This window comes from Podarcis cretensis, assembly GCF_951804945.1.
Source record: "Podarcis cretensis genome assembly, chromosome: 1".
NCBI lineage: Eukaryota > Metazoa > Chordata > Lepidosauria > Squamata > Lacertidae > Podarcis > Podarcis cretensis.
This window is the reverse complement of record NC_137170.1, coordinates 124151450-124174890: the sequence shown is the minus strand read 5'-3', so window position 1 is coordinate 124174890 and position 23441 is coordinate 124151450. Positions and strand designations below refer to the sequence as shown.

The 23441-nt window shown below is 45.6% G+C and overlaps 1 protein-coding gene and 1 long non-coding RNA gene across 2 annotated transcripts in view; one reads left to right on the top strand and one right to left on the bottom strand.

Annotated features, from left to right (window-relative positions):
- STK17B (serine/threonine kinase 17b) overlaps positions 1-23441 on the bottom strand; it is a 113863-nt gene that overhangs the window by 22305 nt on the left and 68117 nt on the right. The window contains exons 2-3 of the mRNA XM_079981819.1: positions 6886-6920; positions 164-329 (exon numbers count right to left, since the gene is read on the bottom strand). Of these exons, the coding sequence (XP_079837945.1) occupies positions 164-285 (122 nt within the window). The 5' untranslated portion in view covers positions 286-329; positions 6886-6920. The remainder of the gene's footprint in view (positions 1-163; positions 330-6885; positions 6921-23441) is intronic.
- LOC307220259 lies at positions 7328-8850 on the top strand. The gene is made up of 2 exons (XR_013840794.1): positions 7328-7605; positions 7762-8850. It is a non-coding gene; the product is annotated as an uncharacterized lncRNA (long non-coding RNA).

Below are 23441 nucleotides of genomic sequence, written 5' to 3'. Positions count from 1 at the left end.
TGAATGTTCTGGTTGCAAGCCAGCACAGCAGTGGTTTGCTCTGGATTAGGGCAAGATAGGAGAGAAAAAGGTTAATGAATCAAATTATTAAAGTTTGTATTTGTATTATAGCACATCAGTCTTGGACACAAAGTAAAATCCAAAAAACATAATAGTTTCTTACCTTCCCAACTCTTTGGATTCAACTTCATAGAAACTGTAAAAATTATCCATTTTTATTTGTGTCTGAAGAGATGCAGGCAACAAGCCTGGAGGACTTTTGCTCTCCGACTTCCTCCTGGACATAGTTAATGCATGAGGTTTCTCCAACACTCGTTACTGATTTCCACCTGTCAAAACAACATTTATTTAAATACAAGTGTCACACAGTCCAAGTAAACTACCAGTTCTCATTCTCTTGGCTTGCTAAAAAAAACTTTTAGCAGTTTTGATGTCCAAAAATAAACCTTTATGGTTGTATCCAATTAAGTCATGCTCAGAGTAGACCCTTAGTAAAGGACATTACTAATTGAATTTCACTGGTTTCAATGTGTCTACTCTGATTTAGTTGGCTACCTTTTGGGAAACATGCAATGATGTCCATCTGCTTGTACAACAGAAAACTGGGCTATGGAACTTCTTTCCTCTCTTACCTATTCCACGCTCCCCCCCCCCCCAGCTCTGCTCCAGAGTGTATCTCAGATTTTGGATACACAGGAACTAAGGGGGTAAAGTAAAGCAAGTGAAAGAATTGTGCTAGGTTTGATCTTACCCTCTCTTTCTCTCTGTGTGTGGTTACATATCTATTACACAGAATTCAAATATTTTTAGATCCTATCATGCAACATGTAAATAGTATGACATTCAAGTGCTAAAATTATTAATATTTCTACTAATATACACTACATGATGTATCCAACACAAACGGCTTAAAAACAAAGCAGATGATCCAGGATGTGGTGAAGGCACAGCAATATAGAACAAAATGAAGGGGAAACGTAAATATAATTCTAATGCTATATTGTTTCCTAAAACTGAATAATATGATAAATGGATTACAATAGTAATTGGGCAACTGAAAAGTTGTAGTTAATTTTGCAGATGAATATACGTCAGAAATATACAGATATCTAATGCATAGCTGTTTCTATGATTCACGCTAAAATCAGTGTTAACCATTTTCAGTGCATTCACTTCAGTGCCTCCCATTTCCAATAAAAATATTTCCAAAAAAATATTTTATTTTGCTTGAATTGAAACCACATTAAGATTGCTTTATTCTTTTTCTCCTAATTAAATATTACACTTAATTAGAGATTGGTTAGCCTTAAGTTAGTTGTCTTAGGTAAATCAGTGGAAAACCTCATTAAGACTAGAATTGTTGGGACACACGAGAACAAACCTTGCCAAGGAAGAGCAATCATGGCTTTTACAACACCATGTAGACTACTAACTGGGTGATTGTTTTTTCAAGAAGCTCCTCATTAAAACACTTCTAAGGAATTGTACTAGTCATGGGATCTTCTTTGGCAATCACTCGTAGCCAAGTAAGATTGTCTTCCATAAACATGGTTTTAACAGTGAGTCCGTGACTGTGGAGGCCAATTCTGGATCCGCACGTCCTTCCACAGTGGGGACATAGGTTTCTGGGCAGGAGTTGATCATATCAGGGTTTGCCAAATGTGCCTTCCTCTTAGCACGCTTCTCCCTTTTGTCCTGAGTTCAAGCATCTTCAAAGTCCATGACACCTTTGGTTAAGGTTGTTCTCCAATTGGTGCACTCGCAGGCCGCAGCTAATAAAGAGATGCCTCGGTAGTTTCCGCAATCCACTTGATCATCATTTTTAAAAAGGCTGATAATTTTGGCATCCCTAAAGTCTGTTAGGATTTCCTCTCTCTCCCATATTTTTTCAATGAGCTTGTGAAATTGTTATGTAAGTTCAAATCCACCCACTTTGATGATTTCGGCAGATATCCCATCAGGTCCGCTGGCTTCGTTGTTTTTCATTTGGTTGACAGCTGTACACAACTCTCCCAGATTTGGAGATACTGCAAGCTCATCGCTAATTTGTTTTTGCAGAATTTGTGAGAGGACCTCAGCAGCTACGGGGACTTGCAGTTAAGGAGATGCTAGTAATGTTCTTTCCAGTGCAATCCATAGTTTCTTTATCTTTTAAAAGTATGGTACCGTCTGTTGAGCATGGGGGCATATGCCATGATTTATTGGCCCATAGATGGTCTTTGTGGCTTTAAAGAAACTCTGTGCATCATGAGTGTTGGCTAAGTGCTGGATCTCTTGAGCTTTATTTTTTTATCCAACAGGTGTTCTTTACTTCTCTGGTTCTTCTTTGAACCTCAGCCTTAGCATTGGCATAGGTTTCTTTTTCTTAGTGGCACAGTTTTTATCTCTTTGCCAGGTCTGAAAGGCCTTCCTTTTCTTGTCAATAATGTGTGAGTCATGGGATAAGACAAGATCTTACAATTGATCACTATCTATTTAGGAGATTATAGGCAATAACCAGGGGTGCTATTTCATTCATTCATAAATGATCTGCAGTTAAGAGAGAACAGTGTGGTTCCTGGTATCTGTAAACTGGAGCGTTATTTAGGATGGCAATTCCTAGCAGATTGGGAAGAGTTCCAAAAGAATCTCTCAACTATTTAGAGCAGATCACTGCAATTTTGGTTTAAGTGCCCCATCTTTTAAATTAACTTTTCAGGTGTGTATCACATTCAGACCCTGAACTAACTGTAGACTCATACTGAAACACTATCTAAGCAACAGCTTCACATAGCTTTAGAAGCATCTGTCATACAGAAGTTGAAGCAAATGTTGGTCAAACTATGTATAAGACTACTTTTTTCTTTTTCAAAGAAGTTATCAGTAACTTGGACACCACGTCACCATTACCGCATATTTACCACAAACTGTTCTGGAGAAAAGCAGAAGTCTTGCACTGACGTCTTTACTTTATTAGAAAAAAAAACTATGTTTTGACTCATAGCTCGATAGATTCATATCAATCTCATTTCACTGACCTGCCTGAAATTCTTAGGTATATGTGCTTTTAAGTGAACTGCAGTCATTCAAGATGCAACCCATTACAATTAGTAATGAAGTTTTTAGCTAAAGCAGTTTCAGGGGAACAAAAAAGTTAGGCATGGGATGCAAGCCTATTTTAAAAAATATGAACCACACTGAGAACACTATGTAATTAAACAGCTGGTTTAAAAGATTCAACTGCAATTCAAATAATTTTCACACATAGCTTAAGAGCAAGTGATTTTTTTAAAGACAAATGTACTGTGTATGCCATCAAGTCATTTGCTGAAGAGGAATTTGGAATTCATGGTTGTCATACTATACACACAGGTACTTGGAAGCCCTGCTGAACTCAGGACTTCCAGTAAGCATAAAAGTCTCATGTCAGGCTACAAGTCTCATGTCTAACATTATGTCCGCTGAAACACCCTAACTCATAGCATGCATGGGAACTGGAGATGCATTTTTATAACACTTCAATGATATAATGGAACCTACTGTACTAGAACTTTCAACACCAAACACAAAAGTCCTTCCCTTGAATTCTGTTACTTATTTGAGCACAAATTTAATACACAAAGACTTCTGTGCAGAAAATCCCATAAATAGCAACTGGTCACCATCTGAAACAATTCACAAACTTTCAAACACTACAACCGGAACCATGCCAAAGAATTTAAGCAATTTCCTTTATAGAAGGTCATAATGTATGATACAGGTATTTCCAATCCTTGCTAATTGGAATCATTTAAATTTTCACAGACTGGAACCCACAAACTTTAGAAAGCCTCTCATATTAATCAACTATGGCTCTGCTTCATATGCCACCATTAAGGGAGATTAGAACCTTGGTTGCTAAGTGCTAGGTCTTTATAGCTATAGCCCCCAATGAAAGGAATGATATGCTGTTTGGAAAAGTTGGAAGATGCTCATATTATATCTAATTTTTGCCCTGTCTAGTTAATGGCTACAAGCTGAGCTGGGAGCTTGTTTGCAAGGCTTACAGCAGTTGGATGGGTTGTTATTTTTTAATGTTAATAATTTTGTCCTCTAGGGGCTTTCAAGTTAATGCTGCAATCCTAAAATCATTGAACTCGGAATTTACTCCAGAGTAAACTTGCTATTAATTATTATTATTATATTACTATTGTGCAGTGTTGTATTGCAGGGTACTTAAATGGTTTGGGGACAAAAGCTAAATTAAGAGGACATTACAAATCTATTTTTAAAATTACCGTAAGTAACTAGAAATAACCAGTTCAAAAAACCATCACAATGACAATGCTCTTTGCAATCAGGCACCCACACCTGTGCCAGCTCCAGGTTCTGAGACACCCTTGGGCATGGGTAGGCAGACTAAGGCCCAGGGGCTGGATCCGCCCAATCGCCTTCTAAATCCGGCCTGCGGACAGTCCAGGAATCAGCGTGTTTTTACATGAGTAGAATGTGTCCTTTTATTTAAAATGCATCTCTGGGTTATTTGTGGGGCATAGGAATTTGTTCATATTTCCCCCCCAAAATATAGTCCGGCCTCCCACAAGGTCTGAGGGACAGTGGACCGGCCCCCCTACTGAAAAAGTTTGCTGAACCCTGCCCTTGGGCAAGATGATTTCAGTGGGCCAACTTTCTCCTCACGCTCCAATTACTTACCCTTTCCCTCTGCACTCAATCTATACAACTACTAAATGGGAGATGACCAAGCAAGTGAAATATGCTGCTCCATCACCTTGCTCTAGTCACTGCTTGCATGTTCAGAGAGGACAGGTGAACAGGCAGTGACAGCAAATAGTTAAAGAGTCAGGAGGCGCTAATAGCTGAAGTGGACCCCCTGCAAGGGTATGAACATCAGTGATTACTCTGATTAGGTGCTGCAATTGTTAATAGATTTTCTTTTTCATATAAGGTTTCTTTATTGTTTTTAGGGTTTAATCTTAAGTGTTTTCAGCAATATTCTTCTTATTACGCATTGTTTACAGGATGGGGGGGGGGTTGTCCTTATAAGTACACCTTGTATAAATTTTAGGAGATATCAGAAGTTGCACATTGCAGAAGGTCTCCAGTTCAACAAATCTGTACACACTCAGTCAGCTGCTGCTCCTACACCGTATGTGCACATTTCTTCCACAGTTACCTAGTCATCTCCCAAACTACATGAATTTGACCTAAGCTAGTATTATGCCCACTCCACATCTGAAAATAGAATTCCATAAGTGAAAATGGACTTTGTGAAGAAGTAGTTCACAGAACTGACCGTGTACTTTAAACAACTAGACGCTCCAAAAATATAAAAAATCAAAAGGCATCCGCATAAGGGGTGAGATGGGAAGTATGAAAAAAGATCTGAAAGATGGCAGCCTGAAGATATAGACCTGCAAGGGGTCAGGGAAGGATGCCAGCCACCACCTTAGAGACCCAACATCAAACAAAATACTAGCTGTATGAGCTGAAATGGCGGCGCACACATAACCCACAACTTTATCAACCCTTTTTTCCCTGGACACACCACACACTACTCCAAAAATTCCCGCTCCCGAATGTCTAACACAAACTTATGATTGTGACTGCCAATTGCCATTATTATTATTATTATTATTAATAAGGGAATCCATTTGCACAATCTGTGTTTCCCCACGTTCAAGGCTTAGCTTTTAAACCACTAGTCACCTTTTCCTGTTTATTAAGGTGCCCGAAAAGCACCACAGGTGTATCTAAGAGTGAGATGTCCTTGAGCCTCTCTCGCAATCTTGAGCTGCAGTTTGCTGGTAATGTGTGTGATCTCTCTCTATACACACACACAAACACATATAAACACACACATATAGGACCAACTCCTAGGGCCAAGGTCTCTTGGGTCTCCTACGATAAAATATCTGAGCAAGGCCGGGAGCCACCAAGGTTGATGGGCATTGCCGTTTGAATAGCGTGTGTGCCACTTCTTGTGATTATGTGGGGCAGGGCTTACCTGCCCCCCCCCAATATTTTATTCAAGTTGGCACCACAGCACAAACACACATTTCTACAAACACAAACCAAACAACACCCCAATGCACATATAAATATATGCAAAAGCACACATTTATATAAACACACACACACAAAAAAAACCCCAATAAACAAATACATGCACGCGCGCACACACACACACACAGAGGACCAACTCCTAGGGGTCAAGGTCGCCTAGAATAAAATATTTAAGGGGGGTTGGGAGCCACCAAGGTTGATGGGCACTGCCATTAGAATAGCGTGCGCGTGCTACTTCTTGTGATTGATTGATTAAATAAATATTTTATTTAAGTTGGCACCACTGCACACACACACATTTATATAAACACACACGAACAAAAACCCCAATAAACAAATATATGCACACATATATATACACATACACTGACACACACATACATATATATATATATATACATGCACACACAAATCTGCACACACACTCACTCAAGAGAAAGCTGGGGAAAGGATGTCATGAGGCGAGCGAGAGAAGCAGAAGCGAGCGGGTGGCGGCGGCGGCGGCGGCGAGAGGGAAGCTCATCCAGGCGCCCCGCCGGCGGGGACGGCGTGAGCCACAAGAAGCGCCAGCCTCAGCAGAGCCGCCATCCCCACAGGCAGGCGATGGGGATGGGGATGGGGATGGGGGGGCGGACTTTGGGGAGGGGGCGCTGCTGCCGAGGCCGCCAGGGGGCGCTTTCCCTCCTCATTGCCGGCCGTGCTTTTCCCTCAGCAGCAACGCCGCCCCCCTCTTTTCCGTGAGGTGAGGTGAGGCGGGGGGGGGGGAGAACCCTCCCCGGCCTATAACACCATTAATAATAATAATAATAACAACAATAATAAATATTCTCAGGGCACACTCACCCTTTTTCCTTCCTCAGGGCTTCGTTTCCCGAGCCCAGACGGTTCGCCTTCTCTGCCTGTCTCGCCCGCCGCCGCCGCCGCCGCCTCACGCTCCTTTTTATTTCCTCCCCCCTCAAACACACACACGCCCGCTTCGTCCCTGTTTCCAACGCAGGACAGCAGCACCTCAAGGGACAGACCAGCCTCCCCTGACGCCGCTCGGTGCCAGCGGCCGCCCCCCCCCCCCCCAGCGCGCTCGTGCCCGGCCCCGCGCTCGCGCTCGCTCGCTCGCTCGCCACACAGTTGGCGTTTGAAAAGCGCAAAGCCGGTTTGTGCGGCGGTTACAGCGCCGGCTGGCTCGCGTCCCGCCCCGCCGCCTCTTCGCCCCGCCCCGCTCTTCGCCTCTCAGCCAATCCGCGCTGCGCGGTCGGGCATAGCGGGGGGGGGGAAGAGGAGGGGGGGAGGAAACAAACAAGGCTCTTGTCTTCAACCGACGTTTCCCATCCGCCTCCCGCCCCCCCAATCAGCGTTTCCCATTCCGATAGGCTTTCTCGTTGGTGAGTGGCGGGAGCCCAGCCAATCGGCTAGAAAAAAAGGTTGGGAGGCGGGGAAGACGCGCGACTAAACCTGTCAAGGAACGGAAGTGACAAGGGGCGGAGCTAAAAAGGGAAGCGAAGAAACCCTGCTGGAAGAATCTGGGGCAACAGGGCGGCGGTGGCGTCCCGAGAGACAGGAGTTAAGGTTGTCGGGATTTAATTTCGAAAATAAAGGGCACCTGGGCTTAAGATCTGCTCTGATGCAAAGGTCGCTTAGCACAGAGGGTGGGTTTGCACTTTGTGCATGCTCAGAGGCACTCATTTCTCCAACTTGCCTTTTGCCATTTTTTAAAAAATGCAGGTGCAAAGTCCAGGAGTGGTAGGTACACCCTGGTGAACAAGGAAAGAGAGAAATGACAGCTACACAGGGCCAAAGGCTTGAACCTCTGATGCAGCCTTGAATAAATGAACCACAGTACTAGGTAAAGGTAACGGGACCCCTAACCATTAGGTCCAGTCGTGGCCGACTCTGGGGTTGCGGCGCTCATCTTGCTTTATTGGCCAAGAGAGCCGGCGTACAGCTTCCGGGTCATGTGGCCAGCATGACTAAGCTGCTTCTGGCGAACCAGAGCAGTGCACGGAAACGCCGTTTACCTTCCCGCCGGAGCGGCACCTACTTATCTACTTGCACTCTGACGTGCTTTCGAACTGCTAGGTTGGCAGGAGCAGGGACCGAGCAACGGGAGCTCACCCCGTCGCAGGGATTTGAACCGTCGACCTTCTGATTGGCAAGTCCTAGGCTCTGTGGTTTAATCTACGGCGCCACCCGTGTCCCCACAGTACTACCATGGGGCAATTCCCTGCTGCCGTAAACGGCAGTTCCTGCCTATTAGCATACCACACACAGCATAAGCGTTGGTCAGAAAAGGTGTCGCCTGACAGGAAAGTTGACAATTGTTCATCCCTTTAATTAAGGACTTGGCACAGCAAGATCCATGACCCAGCAAAGCAAAGCAAAGCAAAGCAAAGCAAAGCAAACACACAATAGGAGGTGACGTGGGGAAGAGAGTTGTAAAGATTCTGCTGCTGGCCTGCTTACTAATTCAGTTCCATTCAACTGGTGTTTACTGAATTCAGCTGGCATTGAAGCCCGCAAGCAGCTTGGAACCCAAAAACCTGAGGGATCATCTCCCTATTTGAGCCTGCCCAGCTCCTCTACTTCCTGCCCCATTATCTCTCTTCAAAATCCCGACTTCTTTGTGCCAGAGCACCTTCCTGTTTATTGGGCCTCGGTCTCACAGGTCTTCCACTTGTGGTCTGCTGGCAAAGGAACGATTCCTGCCTTCAGAACTGGCCTCATGCCACTGATCAACCTTTTCCTGGAGCAACTGCCACAGAATATTACTGTCCAGGGCCACCTACCTGAAAGTCTTAAAAGGCATTCATCCTACGCCCTTTTAAAATGTGGCTCTCTCTTTTTTGGGGGTGTGTGCGTTATTCAGTTGTTTTTATTTTGATTATATATTTTGTGGGGGGTTTTGTTGATCTTTTCTGTGAATCGCCCTGAGACATCCGGGTATAGGGCGGTATATAAATTCAATAAAGAATAGTAATAACTTACCATTGGTGGCCAATGGTATGCACGGGAATCAAGGTAGGTGGGAGGGGGGGCTTGTGGACCTGGGCCAAATGGCCCCAGTTGCCTCCACCCACCCACCGGGCAGCTCTGTAACTTTGCAGCATTACCAAGTTAAAATATAACCATGCTATAGTTAAAGCTATGGTTTTCCCAGTAGTGATGTATGGAACTGAGAGCTGGACCATATAGAAGGCTGTTCGCCAAAGAATTGATGCTTTTGAATTATGGTGCTGGAGGAGACTCTTGAGAGTCCCATGGACTGCAAGAAGATCAAACCTATCCATTCTTATGGAAATCAGCCCTGAGTGCTCACTGGAAGGACAGATCCTGAAGCTGAGGCTCCAATACTTTGGCCACCTCATGAGAAGAGAAGACTCCCTGGAAAAACCCCTGATGTTGGGAAAGATGGAGGGCACAAGGAGAAGGGGGCAACAGAGGACGAGATGGTTAGACAGTGTTCTCGAAGCTACCAGCATGAGTTTGACCAAACTGTGGGAGACAGTGGAAGACAGGAGTGCCTGGCGTGCTCTGGTTCATGGGGTCACGAAGAGTCGGACACGACTAAACAACAACAACAGGCCTGCTGCTCCCAGTCTATCCCCCCCAGTGTCTATGAAAAAGGACCCAAATGGGCTACCTCTTGCACATTGCTCTGCTGTTCCACTTCTAGCATCCCAGTGAAGTCTCTGTCATGTTGTGTGGGTGGCTCTCAAAGGATAGCTTTCATGGGGTTGTTGGCCTAGATTCTTTATCGTGTTCCGCACAAACAAAACCGAGCCAACCTCAGCTACAAAAAGTAGGCCTTCTACCTTGAAGAGACAGTGTCACCATATATGACTGTCTTCAGTCTTCTCTTGCTGCTTAAAAACAAATTACATAAAATATAGAGCGACTAAGCCTAGCAACCGCTTTGATTTGCTTTTTGTTTTGTAGCAGTTCCCTATCTTTTGACAGGCATTCTTTTCTTTTATAACATTTACTTATAACAAAAGTTATAAGTAAAAAAAAAAGTATCCAACTGACCTCCCACATTCGACCACTTTATTTCATTATCGTTTATGTAGTGTTTATAAGATCTGAAGTGCTAAGTGCTTGGTAAAATCTGCCCCAAAGTCAAACTGTGTTCCACCATTCCCCCCACCCCACCCCAGCCCTAGCATGGATTACATCAACATGAAAGCTGAAAAAGAAACATACTTTACAGCTAATTGAAGGAAGATAATCGGTAGAACCTTGGGGATGGGGGGAAGGTCACAAACACTTGCTTTTTGCCACTCTAGCTCAAAGCAGATGAAATATTAAAAAAAAAAATCACAGTCAGTGAGCTCAGCTTGGCACCCCCACCCCCCACCAATAGCTTGGTGCCCCATGCAATTGCACAGTGCACCCATCCTGTAGCCGTATGACAGGTGTCTCAATGTTACAATTATTTTAGCATCAGCACCAAATTCATTTATTTGCCCGGGCACTTTAAAGTTTGGTTTCTAGTCTGTTTTAAAATGCATCCAGTGGTTTTATTTATGATGTGTTGTCTTTAATTAGAAATACAGGGGACGCGGGTGGTGCTGTGGGTAAAACCTCAGTGCCTAGGACTTGCTGATCGTATGGTCGGCGGTTCGAATCCCCACGACGGGGTGAGCTCCCGTCGTTCGGTCCCAGCTCCTGCCCACCTAGCAGTTCAAAAGCACCTTTATAGCGGAAAGGTAAACGGTGTTTCCGTGTGCTGCGCTGGTGCTGGCTCGCCAGCTGCAGCTTCGTCACGCTGGACACGTGACCCGGAAGTGTCTTTGGACGGCGCCGGCTCACGGCCTCTAGAGCGAGATGAGCACGCAACCCTAGAGTCGGACACGACTGGCCCGTACGGGCAGGGGTACCTTTACCTTTACAGTGGTACCTTGGGTTAAGAACTTACCGTATTTTTCGCTCTATAACACGCACCACCATAACACGCACATAGTTTTTAGAGGAGGAAAATCCGTAGGCATGCCACCTGTAGGCATTCCCTCCATAACACGCACAGACATTTCCCCTTACTTTTTAGGAGGAGAAAAGTGAGTGTTATGGTGCAAAAAATACGGTAATTCTTTCTGGAGGTCCGTTCTTAACCAGACGCATGATTTGGTTGTATCTGCCAGTGTGGTGTAGTGGGTAAGAGCGGTAGACTCGTAATCTGGGGAACCCCACCTCATCTTTTTTGGCGGGTGTGGCACAGAAACACATTGGGACGTCTTTGATGCTTCCCCTCCGGTTCTGAACTTCCCGTCCTGCTGTTGAACTCCTTAGCCCCAAGCCCTGGGCTGCTAGGCCTGTCGCTTGTGTGAACGAAGTTCTCATTCTTACTTACAAGCAAGAGCTTGTGTCTTTTGGGGCGGGAGCCTGTCAATAGATGTCGGGGATGCCCAAGCGCAGGCGCTGCCACGCTAAAGAGAGGACAGCTCACTAATGTGGAACGAACACCGTGTCGCGCTTGTAAACGGATCTAACAGGCACGTTAGGGGGTAAGGCAGACCTTCAGGTAAGCCCGTCCCAAGCTATAAAAGGCTTTATATACCAACGGTAAGACCTTGAACTCAGCCTGGCAGCAAACTGGCAGCCAGCACAGATCATTGAGCAATACGTAACCTGCTGACAGACTTGCACTCCTGTGAGCCATTGCACTGTAGCGTTCAGTACTAACTGCAGCTTCCGGACCAGGCATGAGGGGAGTCCCACCTACACACCCATCGCTGAGTGTAGCAGGTCCAGCTTAGGCAGGTGTCACTGCCTCCCTGACCACACACACCATATTGTATAGCAGGATCTGAAATGTCCGAGTGTAAATAAGACTGTATTGCAAAACACCCTTGACAGCTTTTCCTATGTATTTGTAGAATTGCAAAATGTGGCAGTAGGCAAATTATGCATTGTTTCTCACTGCAGATCCACTTTAAAGCAAGCGAACAAGCAAGCAATAAACAAACAAACAAATGCATATTGCCTTTGATTATGCATGTACAATTGCTGCAGGCAGCATCATAGAGGAGGCATAGCTGACTGTATGAGAGTAAACTAGGAGTGAGTCCTTTGGAACTTTCTTCTCTATTAATTTTATGTAAAGATACGGTGCTGTGATCTGTATGTGATCTTTTATATGTATAAATTGTGTGTGTGTGTACATATATACAAATATATATGTATATATATATTTATATATACATACATATATATATATATATATATATATATATATATATATATATATATATAAATAAAAGAGAAACAAGTCTTCTAATATGAGGCTTGCCTCATTTGATTTGTACAAGTAAGGTAAAGGTAAAGGTACCCCTGACCATCAGGTCCAGTCGTGACCGACTTTGGAGTTGCGCGCTCATCTCGCTCTATAGGCTGGGAGCCGGCACTTGTCCGCAGACAGCGTGACTAAGCTGCTTCTGGCGAACCAGAGCAGCACACGGAAACGCCATTTACCTTCCCGCCGGAGAGCGGTCCCTATTTATCTACTTGCACTTGGAGGTGCTTTCGAACTGCTAGGTTGACAGGAGCTGGGACCGAGCAACGGGAGCTCACCCCGTCGCGGGGATTCAAACCGCCGACCTTCCGATCGGCAAGTCCTAGGCTCCGTGGTTTAACCCACAGCGCCACCCGCGCACAATTTTTAAAAAGCCTACTATCTAGCTGAAGTGCAAACACATTTTTAATCACCACAAAATGATTTCATCAACCTAGCTGATTAATGGGCTAAATTCAACAGACCTTATTATGTTATGTAAATGGGAGTTGCAAGTCATTGCATTAGCGGAACAACTTCTGCTTGGGCAACAGAATTTCATCTCCCTGCACTGCCCCCCTGCCCCAAATCTTATCTGGGAATTTCCCGAAGCCCCCAGAACAGATCAGGAGTAATGTGCAGTGACTTAGATGGATGCAACTCTAGGTAACTAACCCTTACTAAGCAACCTGGAGTATATTCTCAAAGTCATCGGGGCAAGGACCACTGTTCTGTACATCTCCAAACACCCGAGGGGCATGCAAGAAATGTGTAAGAATGAAGATCCTCAGGATTGCAGATCCTGGGTTAGATTCTGCATCCTGTAGTATGCCACCTAGGCATGAACTGATGCCACAAGCTATTTTCCACCACCACCACACCGAAGCTTTTCCGTTGCTCATTGCCCGCATTAAGTTACAGCCGCCACATTTCTCCCAGCAATTCAATCTCATGTAACCTTCCACCTAAATTTCACGATTGGCAACTGATGTTCTGTTTTCCACTATCGCAGTCTAGGATCTTCACTAGGATCCTCCCACAGAATTATACATTTCTGTCAAAGCTGAGCCTACGCACCTGCTTCATTATCATTCCAGGTCGCGCTGCCAAAAAAGAAAGGGAAAAAAACAAGCAAGCAGAAGTATTCGACGCATCCAAGAGCCCAACCGGATTAGGACTCGGAGTTCGTTCGGCACGGCATGAAAAGAAAAACACGGCATTCCTAGCATGCCAGATAGCGCACAGGATGAAAATTAAAAAAGATGGCTACAATTAAGATGCTTGGCACTCTTGTGGAACATGGGGGCCAGCGCAGCAAATGACAGCACTTGCGCATCTCCTGGCCTTATTATGTCTCCTCGCAGATCCCTTCTGGAGCCAGAACCGCTCTGCTCCGCCATGTTCCGAAAGCCATACAAACAAACACACACTTAAGAAGTGGAGAGCCCTGGGAATATTATTGCAACATTTGTTATTTATACAGAGCTTTTGGCACGCACCGCACTTGGTAGAAAAAACATAGCCGGCAGAACACAGCCCCTCCGAGGACCCCAGAATTTAAGTGATATGGAAAATAGGGGGCAGGGGAGTCAGAGGCTGAGGGAACATTATGAGAATTATGACTACACGAGATGGTAAAGTCCGTTTACTGCAGAGGTGGGAGGCTCTCCTCCAACTCCCATCAGCCCCAGCCAATTGAGTTGTGGTCCAGTGACATCTGAAGGGCCACAGGTTCCCAACCCTTGGTTTACCGAATAACTTATGACCTACCAGGCCAAAGCAAAGGAAACCCTCTGGCCTGGCACCCGCCCGACAAGGCAAGCAGCAAAAAGGCAAAGGTTTGCCGGGTCCCTGATAGGACTGCATTTATTGCAAGGGTTTTTGGCAATGCACTCAGCATGGCTATGCATGGCTGCACCTGGTTTGTTGGGAAAGTAGATAAAGGTGTCCCGTGATCACATAGAAGAGTTTGGATTTGATATCCCGCTTTATCACTACCCGAAGGAGTCTCAAAGCGGCTAACAATCTCCTTTCCCTTCCTCCCCCACAACAAACACTCTGTGAGGTGAGTGGGGCTGAGAGACTTCAGAGAAGTGTGACTAGCCCAAGGTCACCAAGCAGCTGCATGTGGAGGAGCGGAGACACGAACCCAGTTCACCAGATTACAAGTCTGCTGCTCTTAACCACTACATCACACTGGCACAAGCACACACACACAGTATACGCAGTTACCAGGGCTGTAGCTAGGGGGTGGCGAGGTGGACCCCCGCCAGGGGCGCAGGCAATTGGAGGAGGCGTAAAATCGGCTTAAAAATATGTCCATAAATACAGTGGTGCCTCGCAAGACGAAAAGAATCCGTTCCGCGATTCTCTTCGTCTAGCGGTTTTTTCGTCTTGCGAAGCAAGCCCATTGATGGCTTAGCGGATTAGCGCTATTAGCGTCTTAGCGGCTTTTAGCGGCTTAGCGGATCAGCTGATAAGCGGCTTAGCGGCTTAGAAAAAGGGGAGGAAAGGGGGGGGGAACCCGCAGGAACTCGCAAGACATTTTCGTCTTGCGAAGCAAGCCCATAGGGAAATTCGCTTTGCGAAGCGCCTCCTTTCGTCTAGCAGGTTTTCCGTCTTGCGAGGCGTTCGTCTTGCGGGGCACCACTGTATAAATATTGATTATTGCCTCATAAGAAATGTGTCAGAGCTGCCCCTAGGTCCCAGCTCACAGAGGACCAACGCGAGGCTGTCGTTATGTACAAAAGTCTTTATTGAGGTTCAGTTTCCATTTCCAAGCCGCAGCGCGCAGCTCTACGTCTTAACCCTAGACCGGCGAAGTACCGTCTGAGTCTCCTCCCCTATGACACCAGTTTAAGATCCTAGCCCTGCTCCACCTTTTGCGCTGCTCTCTCCTCCTCTGGGTCCTCCTGCCCGCTGGGGCATTGCCCTTTCTGGACTCTTCCGACGCTGAGTCGCTTAGCTCCTCCCCCTCCCTCCGGCGGGCTTTAGGACCCGGTTCCCAATCCTCATTCTCTGCTGTCCCGCGCTCCTGTACATTTGAACTTGCCTCTCGCACCAACCCAGTGACCTTCCTCCTGACCGTTACACTACTTCTGTCACTGCTTCCCTCTTCCGAGATACTGGCCGGATCTGACCTCCCCTCCGTTGTCTGACTCTCCGATGGAGGCGTGGTCAGCCCTGCCTTATCTTCTCTCCCTGGTGGGGAATGCACTGGCCCCGATCCTTGGGACTCTTCCCCCCCACTCTGCTCTCGTGGGGAAGCTGGTCCTGATTTCCAACTACTGCTCTGGGAGTCCCTGCTGCCCCCTTGCTCCTGGGGCGTTCCCCTTGGGAACCCCCTACCCCTGGCCACTGGCGCCCCCTTCTGTGAATCTTCCGATTCGCTGGAGAGGCTCATGGAATCCCTCGGTCCACTGTCCTCTTCTCCTACGCTCCCCTCGGATTCTTCCCCTTCGCTCTCCATCTCCTCTCTTCCCTGTGCCTCTGCTCCTGAACCCCTGACAAAATGGTTTTAAATAGAGAGTGAATTGAATGGGTGGGTGAGAGGGTTGGAGGAGAGGTGGAAAGAAGAGCTAATTTGTCCGTGGCTAGGCGGCGCAATCTGGACAGTTGTGCCAGGGGCACAAGATCACCTAGCTATGGCTCTGGCAGTTACTCAAAGCACTAAGAAGAAAATAAATAGAAACCCATATTAAATATACCAAGATTGTCAGGTCATCAGTTATGGTTAAGGAGGAAGTAAACTTAGGCCCTCCTGCAGTAAACATTTAAAGCAATACAGTGGTACCTCTGGTTAAGAACTTAATTCGTTCCAGAGGTCCGTTCTGAACCTGAGGTACCACTTTAGCTAATGGGACTTCCCACTGCCGCCACGCAATTTCTGTTCTCATCTTGAACCAAAGTTCTTAACCTGAGGTACTATTTCTGGGTTAGCGGAGTCTGTAACCTGAAGCGTCTGTAACATGAAGCATCTGTAACCCGAGTTACCACTGTATCATACCACAAGGGCCGCTCTTCCCTACTGCCCGAGGCAAAACAGGAAGCCTCTCTTAGTAGGATCATGCAGAGGCGTCTCCTTGCTTCTCCAGTGGCAGCAGGGGCGGGCAGGGCCCTGTCCTGCCACCTTAAACAGTCATGGCTTCCCCCAAGAAATCCTGATAAGCGTTGTTTGTTAAAGGTGCTCCCCTCATGTAGCTACAATTCGCAGAGCAGTTCAACAACCAATGCCTCTTTACAGGGAACTCTGGGAATTGCAGCTCTGTGAAGAGAATAGGGGTCTCCTAAGAACTCTCTGGCACCCTTAACAAACCAAAGTTCCCAGGATTCTTTGGGGGAAGACATAACTGCTTAAAGTGGTATGAAACTAATGGGGCCTTCTCTATGTATAGGGATGCAGGAATATATCACCAGCTAAATTTCACGATAGGCTGGTATATCATGATGTCTGAAATAAAGATGGAGCTATGTAGAGGCATTGGCTGGCTTCACGGTTTCTCCCGCATTGTGATTTTTGCATAACACACATAATGATTCGCGATATATTGCCAGGTCAAAAATTATGAAACCAATATCACAATACAGTATGGACTTCAAACCAGTGTTGGACGATATACTGATATATCGCCGAGCTGTAACAATGACCAAGAGCTTAAACTGCTCTAGAACCCAAATCTGCCACCAGAGAATGATCAGATTAGACGTATATCCAGTTTTCCTCCCAATACCATCCTTAGTTTGCTTGGCTAGCCACACCACAGTGTCAAGTAATTTGCCTGAGGGAAAAGGAGAGGGTTTGGCTTCCCCCCGATATTACAGTGGCAGAGCACAGCGATGGACAACATACTTGTACTGAACTCTGTGTTTGTTCCTGTTATTTTTATTCTGATTTATACTCCACCACACGACTCCATAAAGCCCTCAGGGAAGTCAGCTAATCTGCATCACTGGAGCCTCGCCCTTACTATATTTAGTGTTCTCTTTCCCTCTCTTTCACTTTCACACACACACACACACACACACGCATGCAAATGCTGGCTAAGACAAGAAGTTTTTCAACATGTCAAATTTTCGCCCGTGGGCTTCGCTTATTTCACTACCACGTCCAAGAGCAACAGCTGAGTAATTGAAATGATAGTATCAAACTCCTCCTCCTCCTCCTCCCACTATTTTCTGCATGGGCTCCTCTAGGCAGATATCCCTAGACTCAGGTTGCTACGGGAAAAGGACCTTCAAGATGACAGAAAGGTATAATCCCCAGGAAATGGTCATCGAAACAGCACAATAGTATTCTAACTCAGTACCCACTCGTTTCAACTGCTCCTGCACAAGCCAGGCTGGCCCACGATTTGACTGTGGGTTTGTTTTTTGCTGCCGTTGAATTAAAATTTTGCCTACTATGGGTGGAGTATAGTGGGGATACTAAGTGGGGTATGAGCATAGGGAATGAGATTCATACACCCAACAGGACTTCCGCCTATCCTCACCGAAACCCACTCCCTAAACCTGTTCTGACGGTTCCTCCAACCCTTTCCGAGCAGAGTGCACCTTGTTCTGCACACAGAACAACTTAGTTGAATCTCACTCTCTTATTTTATGCTGACCAATATAATAGTGGCTTATTAAATGACCCGAAGTATTTTCACATGTTATGAGTGCTTTACAGCTTTCGCTGGTTAATCTGCCCAGATGGCCTGGGTAGATTGATCTGTCCCAACTTGGTCTTTTTGTTCTTATATTTCCCCAACCCCTCTGTATCTAGAACCACTTTAATTTTCCCATTCTCAATGTGCTAGCGTCGGTATCGGCGATCTGCTTTGGTGGTTTATTCCTTTGTAGCTAATCCTGTTGAGATCTGTTCGAAGAAGGAGGAGGTATCTCTCCGTCACTCTCAGTTGTGTTCTGCAGGGCCTAGTCTTGTGTTGTCAAGAAGTGGACAGTCTAGGAGGCTGGAACCCCAGCTGTTGACCTTCAGCGGCAGCATCAGTAACATAGGAACATAAGAGCAGCCTGCTGGATCAAGCCAATGGCCTAGCTAGTTCAACAAGGCAGCAGTGGGGCTGTGTGGGCACCCTGGCAGGAGTGTCAGTTTGGTTTTGCTGTTGTGCCCACACTGCACCAGCCTTATGGTCTCCTCACTCCTCTAGGGCAGTTGGGAGAATTCTAATGGAAAAAGGAAGCGGAAATTGCAGCAGTTCACACGTTTCTCCGGGAAATCACAATCAGTGTCCATTTACAATTTTGCACCACTGTGGCTGTTTTCAAGTCTGCAAAGACTTCTCTCTACATTGCTCTGGGATTTCCATTAGATTGGAGCGAATGCAAGTTACAAACGTTGCAAAAATAGTTATGAAACTTTCATGAAACAGCAAGCGCTGGCAGGGGAACGGAAACAGCACCGATTGTGGGAAATGCAGGTCAGGGCAGAAGCTGTAGTATATTAAACTGTATATTAAGTTGTAGCAACGCTGTTGCCGGGAGGCTTTTGTTGTGACCCCACCCCACTGGGTTACCTGCTCCTGCCCAAACCGTCTCCTTCATCTCAGCCTGATTCAGCCACCCAGTCATCGTTCTTCTGCAGCTGCTCAAATTCTGTTCAAACAATCAATAAAGGTGAAGGTGGTTTGACACAAAAGTGTGGTTTCAAGGTGAATTTAGCTGACTGGATAGACCAGACGTGGTCAAACAGTTTCAGCTTAAGGGTTGCCTTTCCTTTCGGGGGGGGGGGGGCACCTGTGAGTGGCAGAAAGGGAAAGAGGCAAAAGTGAGCAAAGCAAGGAATCTACAGTGGTACCTCAGGTTAAGTACTTAATTTGTTCTGGAGGTCCATTCTTAACCTGAAACTGTTCTTAACCTGAAGCACCGTTTTAGCTAATGGGGCCTCCCGCTGCCGCTGCACCGCTGCTGCGAGATTTCTGTTCTCATCCTGAAGCAAAGTTCTTAACCTGAAGCACTATTTCTGGGTTAGCGGAGTCTGTAACCTGAAGCGTCTGTAAACCGACTCTGGGGTTGCGGCGCTCATCTCGCTTTATTGGCCGAGGGAGCTGGCGTACAGCTTCCAGGTCGTGGCCAGCATGACTAAGCCGCTTCTGGCGAACCAGAGCAGCGCACGGAAACGCCGTTTACCTTCCCGCCAGAGCGGTACCTATTTATCTACTTGCACTTTGACGTGCTTTCAAACTGCTAGGTTGGCAGGAGCAGGGACCGAGCAACGGGAGCTCACCCTATTGCGGGGATTCGAACTGCCGACCTTCTGATCGGCAAGTCCTAGGCTCTGTGGTTAACCCACAGCGCCACCTGCCCGAGGTACCACTGTACGATTTAACTTTGTAGTGTACACCAGTTTCCACACACACACATACCCCTCTCCATCCTCGATCCTGGAAGGCAAGAAGCACAATAACAATTCATGGATGCATCCCAGCCAGGTAAAAGCATTTGAGGAGGGTGCAAAGCAGGCTGGCGAAAGGTGTGGTCTGGCAAGAGGTGTGTGTGTGTGTGTGTGTGTGTGTGTGTGTGTTTGCGCGCGTTAGAGTCTATACAGTCAGACAGAAAAGTCTGAAAAGCTGCATTCAGCTCCTAGGCCTCAGGTTCCCCACCCCTGAGTGAGACACACAGCCTTCATGTTGCAAACAGCCTGCAGTTTGGAAGGCTGTTAACTGTGTCCCTTAGAACACAAGCCCTTTATTTAGCAATTAAATGCTAAAGCCCCTCTTTAGCTGGGTTCCGTAAGTAGGTATGTTTGGGATCCGTTTAAACCAGGGAAGGCAATTTAATGATATGGCCATTGTGTGAAACGAAACAAGAAAATGAAATTGCAGGCAACAGATTACACTTCCATTGACTGCAATGCAATTTGAATACCTTGATTAGAATGAGAGGTATCTGGGAGCAGCCAGCAATTTTTAATTAGCTACAGGGAATATGAAATGTCATCCTTGGAATTCTCCCTGTACATTTTACCATCTACTCAACTACCCTTAAAAGAAAGGCAGGTCTCTTTTAATAGAGTGTTACAAGGAGATGGCCACATGCCGTATTCTGTTATCATGCTCGAAAACTGTGTTCCCTTCTTTTGCCTTTAAAATAAAGAAGGACACTGCAAAAGATTATTAACTTGAGGTGCAGATCAAGATATGGAGATGGCACCAAAAAGGGAATGAGATAAATTCATGAAAGACTGGTCTGTTAACACAGCTATCAGGCACATTAGCAAAATATATTAGGGATAGATAAATCTGTCAATTCTGGTTTCCTCCCCCTTTCTCGTTTTTCCAGTTTTGCACTAGCCAGATTTCCATGTGTGTTTTAATCTGTATTTAGTTTATTGCTAATCTCAATTTTTCGTATGTTTTCACTAGATGTTTTTACTGATAATTTATTGCTTTATTCTTTTTCTTTGTGGTTTGTTTGTTTGTTTTTAACAATCAAGTGGTCCAAAGATATTATGAATATTTAGCTTTTTTAAAAAAAGTCATCAAGAAAGTTTGCCAGAATTTTAGTACTCATTTTTGCCCAATGCACAGACCTTTTTTGCAAGCAATTTCTCCCATCAGAACACTGCTTTCATTAATATATGCATTCTTAGGCCACACTTTCCCCTAACACATGCCCTTTTCTGGGGAGGGGGCTGGAGGACTGAATCACAAATTTCTGAGAAATGCAAAAGATAGCAGTGTTTCAGTTCCCATATTGATTTGGGAAGTGCAGTTTAGGTAGATCCACATTCAAATGCAAGTCGAATTTCCTTCCCATCCTTAAAATACGCCTCCAGGTTGCTCAGAGGCAACCAGAAGAGGTGGGTGCTACCTTTGTACCCCGATCTCAGTAACATCCAACCAGGCTGGAGGATGCAGGACAGAATGACATTTAGAGAGATTGCTCCTCTACAAGTATCATATTGGAACAAGATGCTAGGCCTGTGTCTAGTTAAAGGCTGGAGAAGTTCCCCTAATGAAGACAGCAAACACACATGGGGAATCACCTGTTGAATAATAATTGCATCATTAGCATTGCTTCTCTTATGTGATTAGGGCAGCCCCTTCTTCCATTTCCCGCGTACACGAAAACCTCTCTGAATGTTGAGCCAAAAGCTGAACTACCATTATCATCCCATGGCTTTTAACACTTTGTGCCAATCTAGGTATGAAACTGAACATGAAACTGCATACCCTCCAACATTTCTCCAATGGAAACAAGGAAGTCCTATTCCATACTAATATTAATATTAATACTACCACTAATTATAATAAATTTATTTTTTATACCCCACCCATCTAAATGGGTTGTCCCAGCCACCCTGGGCACCTTCCAACATATATAAAAACATAATAAAACATTAAACATTGAAAAACTTCCCTATACAGGGCTGCCTTCAGATATCTTCTTAGGTATCTTCTGCAGTTGTACCTCGGGTTAAGTACTTAATTTGTTCCGGAGGTCCGTACTTAACCTGAAACTGTTCTTAACCTGAAGCACCACTTTAGCTAATGGGGCTTCCCGCTGCTGCCGTGCTACCGGAGCCCGATTTCTGTTCTGCACTATTTCTAGGTTAGCGGAGTGTAACCTGAAGCGTATGTAACCTGAAGTGTATGTAACCCGAGGTACCACTGTAGTTACTTATTTCCTTGTCTTGTGAGTCACATAACTCCATACCATTCCAACACTTTTCTGATGAAAATAGGGACGTACTAAGGGAAAGATTGAGGGCACAAGGAGAAGGGGACGACACAGGACGAGATGGTTGGACAGTGTTCTCGAAGATACAAACATGAGTTTGACCAAACTGCGTGAGGCAGTGAAAGACAGGAGGGCCTGGTGTGCTCTGGTCCATGGGGTCACAAAGAGTCGGACACGACTAAACAACAAAAGGAAAAGCAGGACATTCTGGGATGAAATCAGAAACTGGGACAGCTTGTGTGAATCTGGGACTGTACCTGGAAAATAAGGATGCTTGTTATCCACATGTCTTCCTCCCACCTCTTTCTACAATACACACACACACACACACACACACTTGCTAAGAAGAGAAGCAAAGATCAATGTCCCACCTGCAATCTGAAGGGGGGGTGATATATTTCCTTCTGCTACTTCACCCCATTTTTCTGCATCTGGAGACCAGGCTTCAGGCTAGGAGTGCGTTAGGAAAGAAATAAGGCTTTGAAAGTGAGAGAAACAGCTGCCCAAGCATAATGGCACAGAAAATGACAAGGGATTGAAGCTATAGAGTGAATAGCAGATGCGTTTGTACGGAGTGAGGAAGGAAAAGAAATGTAGGGATGGGGGATAAAGGAGAGGATAAAGGAAGTGTCGAAGAGATGGAGTGTTGAAGTGGAACTGGGGTGGTCCTCCAGATGTTACTGCTCCTTGTTTGTTCATTGTTGGCCATGTTAGCTGGGGCTGGAGTCCAGCCACACAGGTTCCAGATCTCTGAAGGAGAAGAATTAGAACATTGGCACTGATGTTGAAAGTGATGTAGCTAGTGCACAGAGGCTATGTGCATGAGGGGTGGGGAATTAGTAGACAGATAGACAGACAGACAGAAAGACAGACAGACAGAGAATTCCAGTAAAGAAAAGATTAAAGGAAGTGAACCAAAGGTTCTGAAATGAAGGAGATAATTGATGGTGCAAGGGGCAAAATAGGTAAAAAAGGAGAATTCCTGGATGCCAAGATCCAAGTCTGGGGCAAGTACTCTTCAGTGAGAGAACCCCACTAGAGATTTTAAAAATAACAAAATATGCAGCAAACTTGGAAATATAGGACACAGGACCTTTAAAATATGCCCTGGTGAGTTCCTTCCAAAGTTTTTCCACTTCCCCAACATAGAAAAAAAAAGCCACACGTTTGGTAGGTTAAAAATGGTTTACATAAAAACTCTCTGAAGGTCAGGTTCATGTGCTTTTCTGTACAGCATTCAGAAAGGTTGCACAAGCGGTAAAGCTTGGCTTAGTTCCAAAGCACTGAAAGTTTCTAAATTATTGGTATAGGAACACAAGGAATGGCTTTTGAGGACCATGCAGCTATGCCTCTTGACACACTGATTTCATCAGGAAGCCTGAGGGGGAGAAAGGCTTGTACAAATTGTGGATAAACTAGATTGTTTCAAGAAGTGGCAGAAAGATATATCTAAATT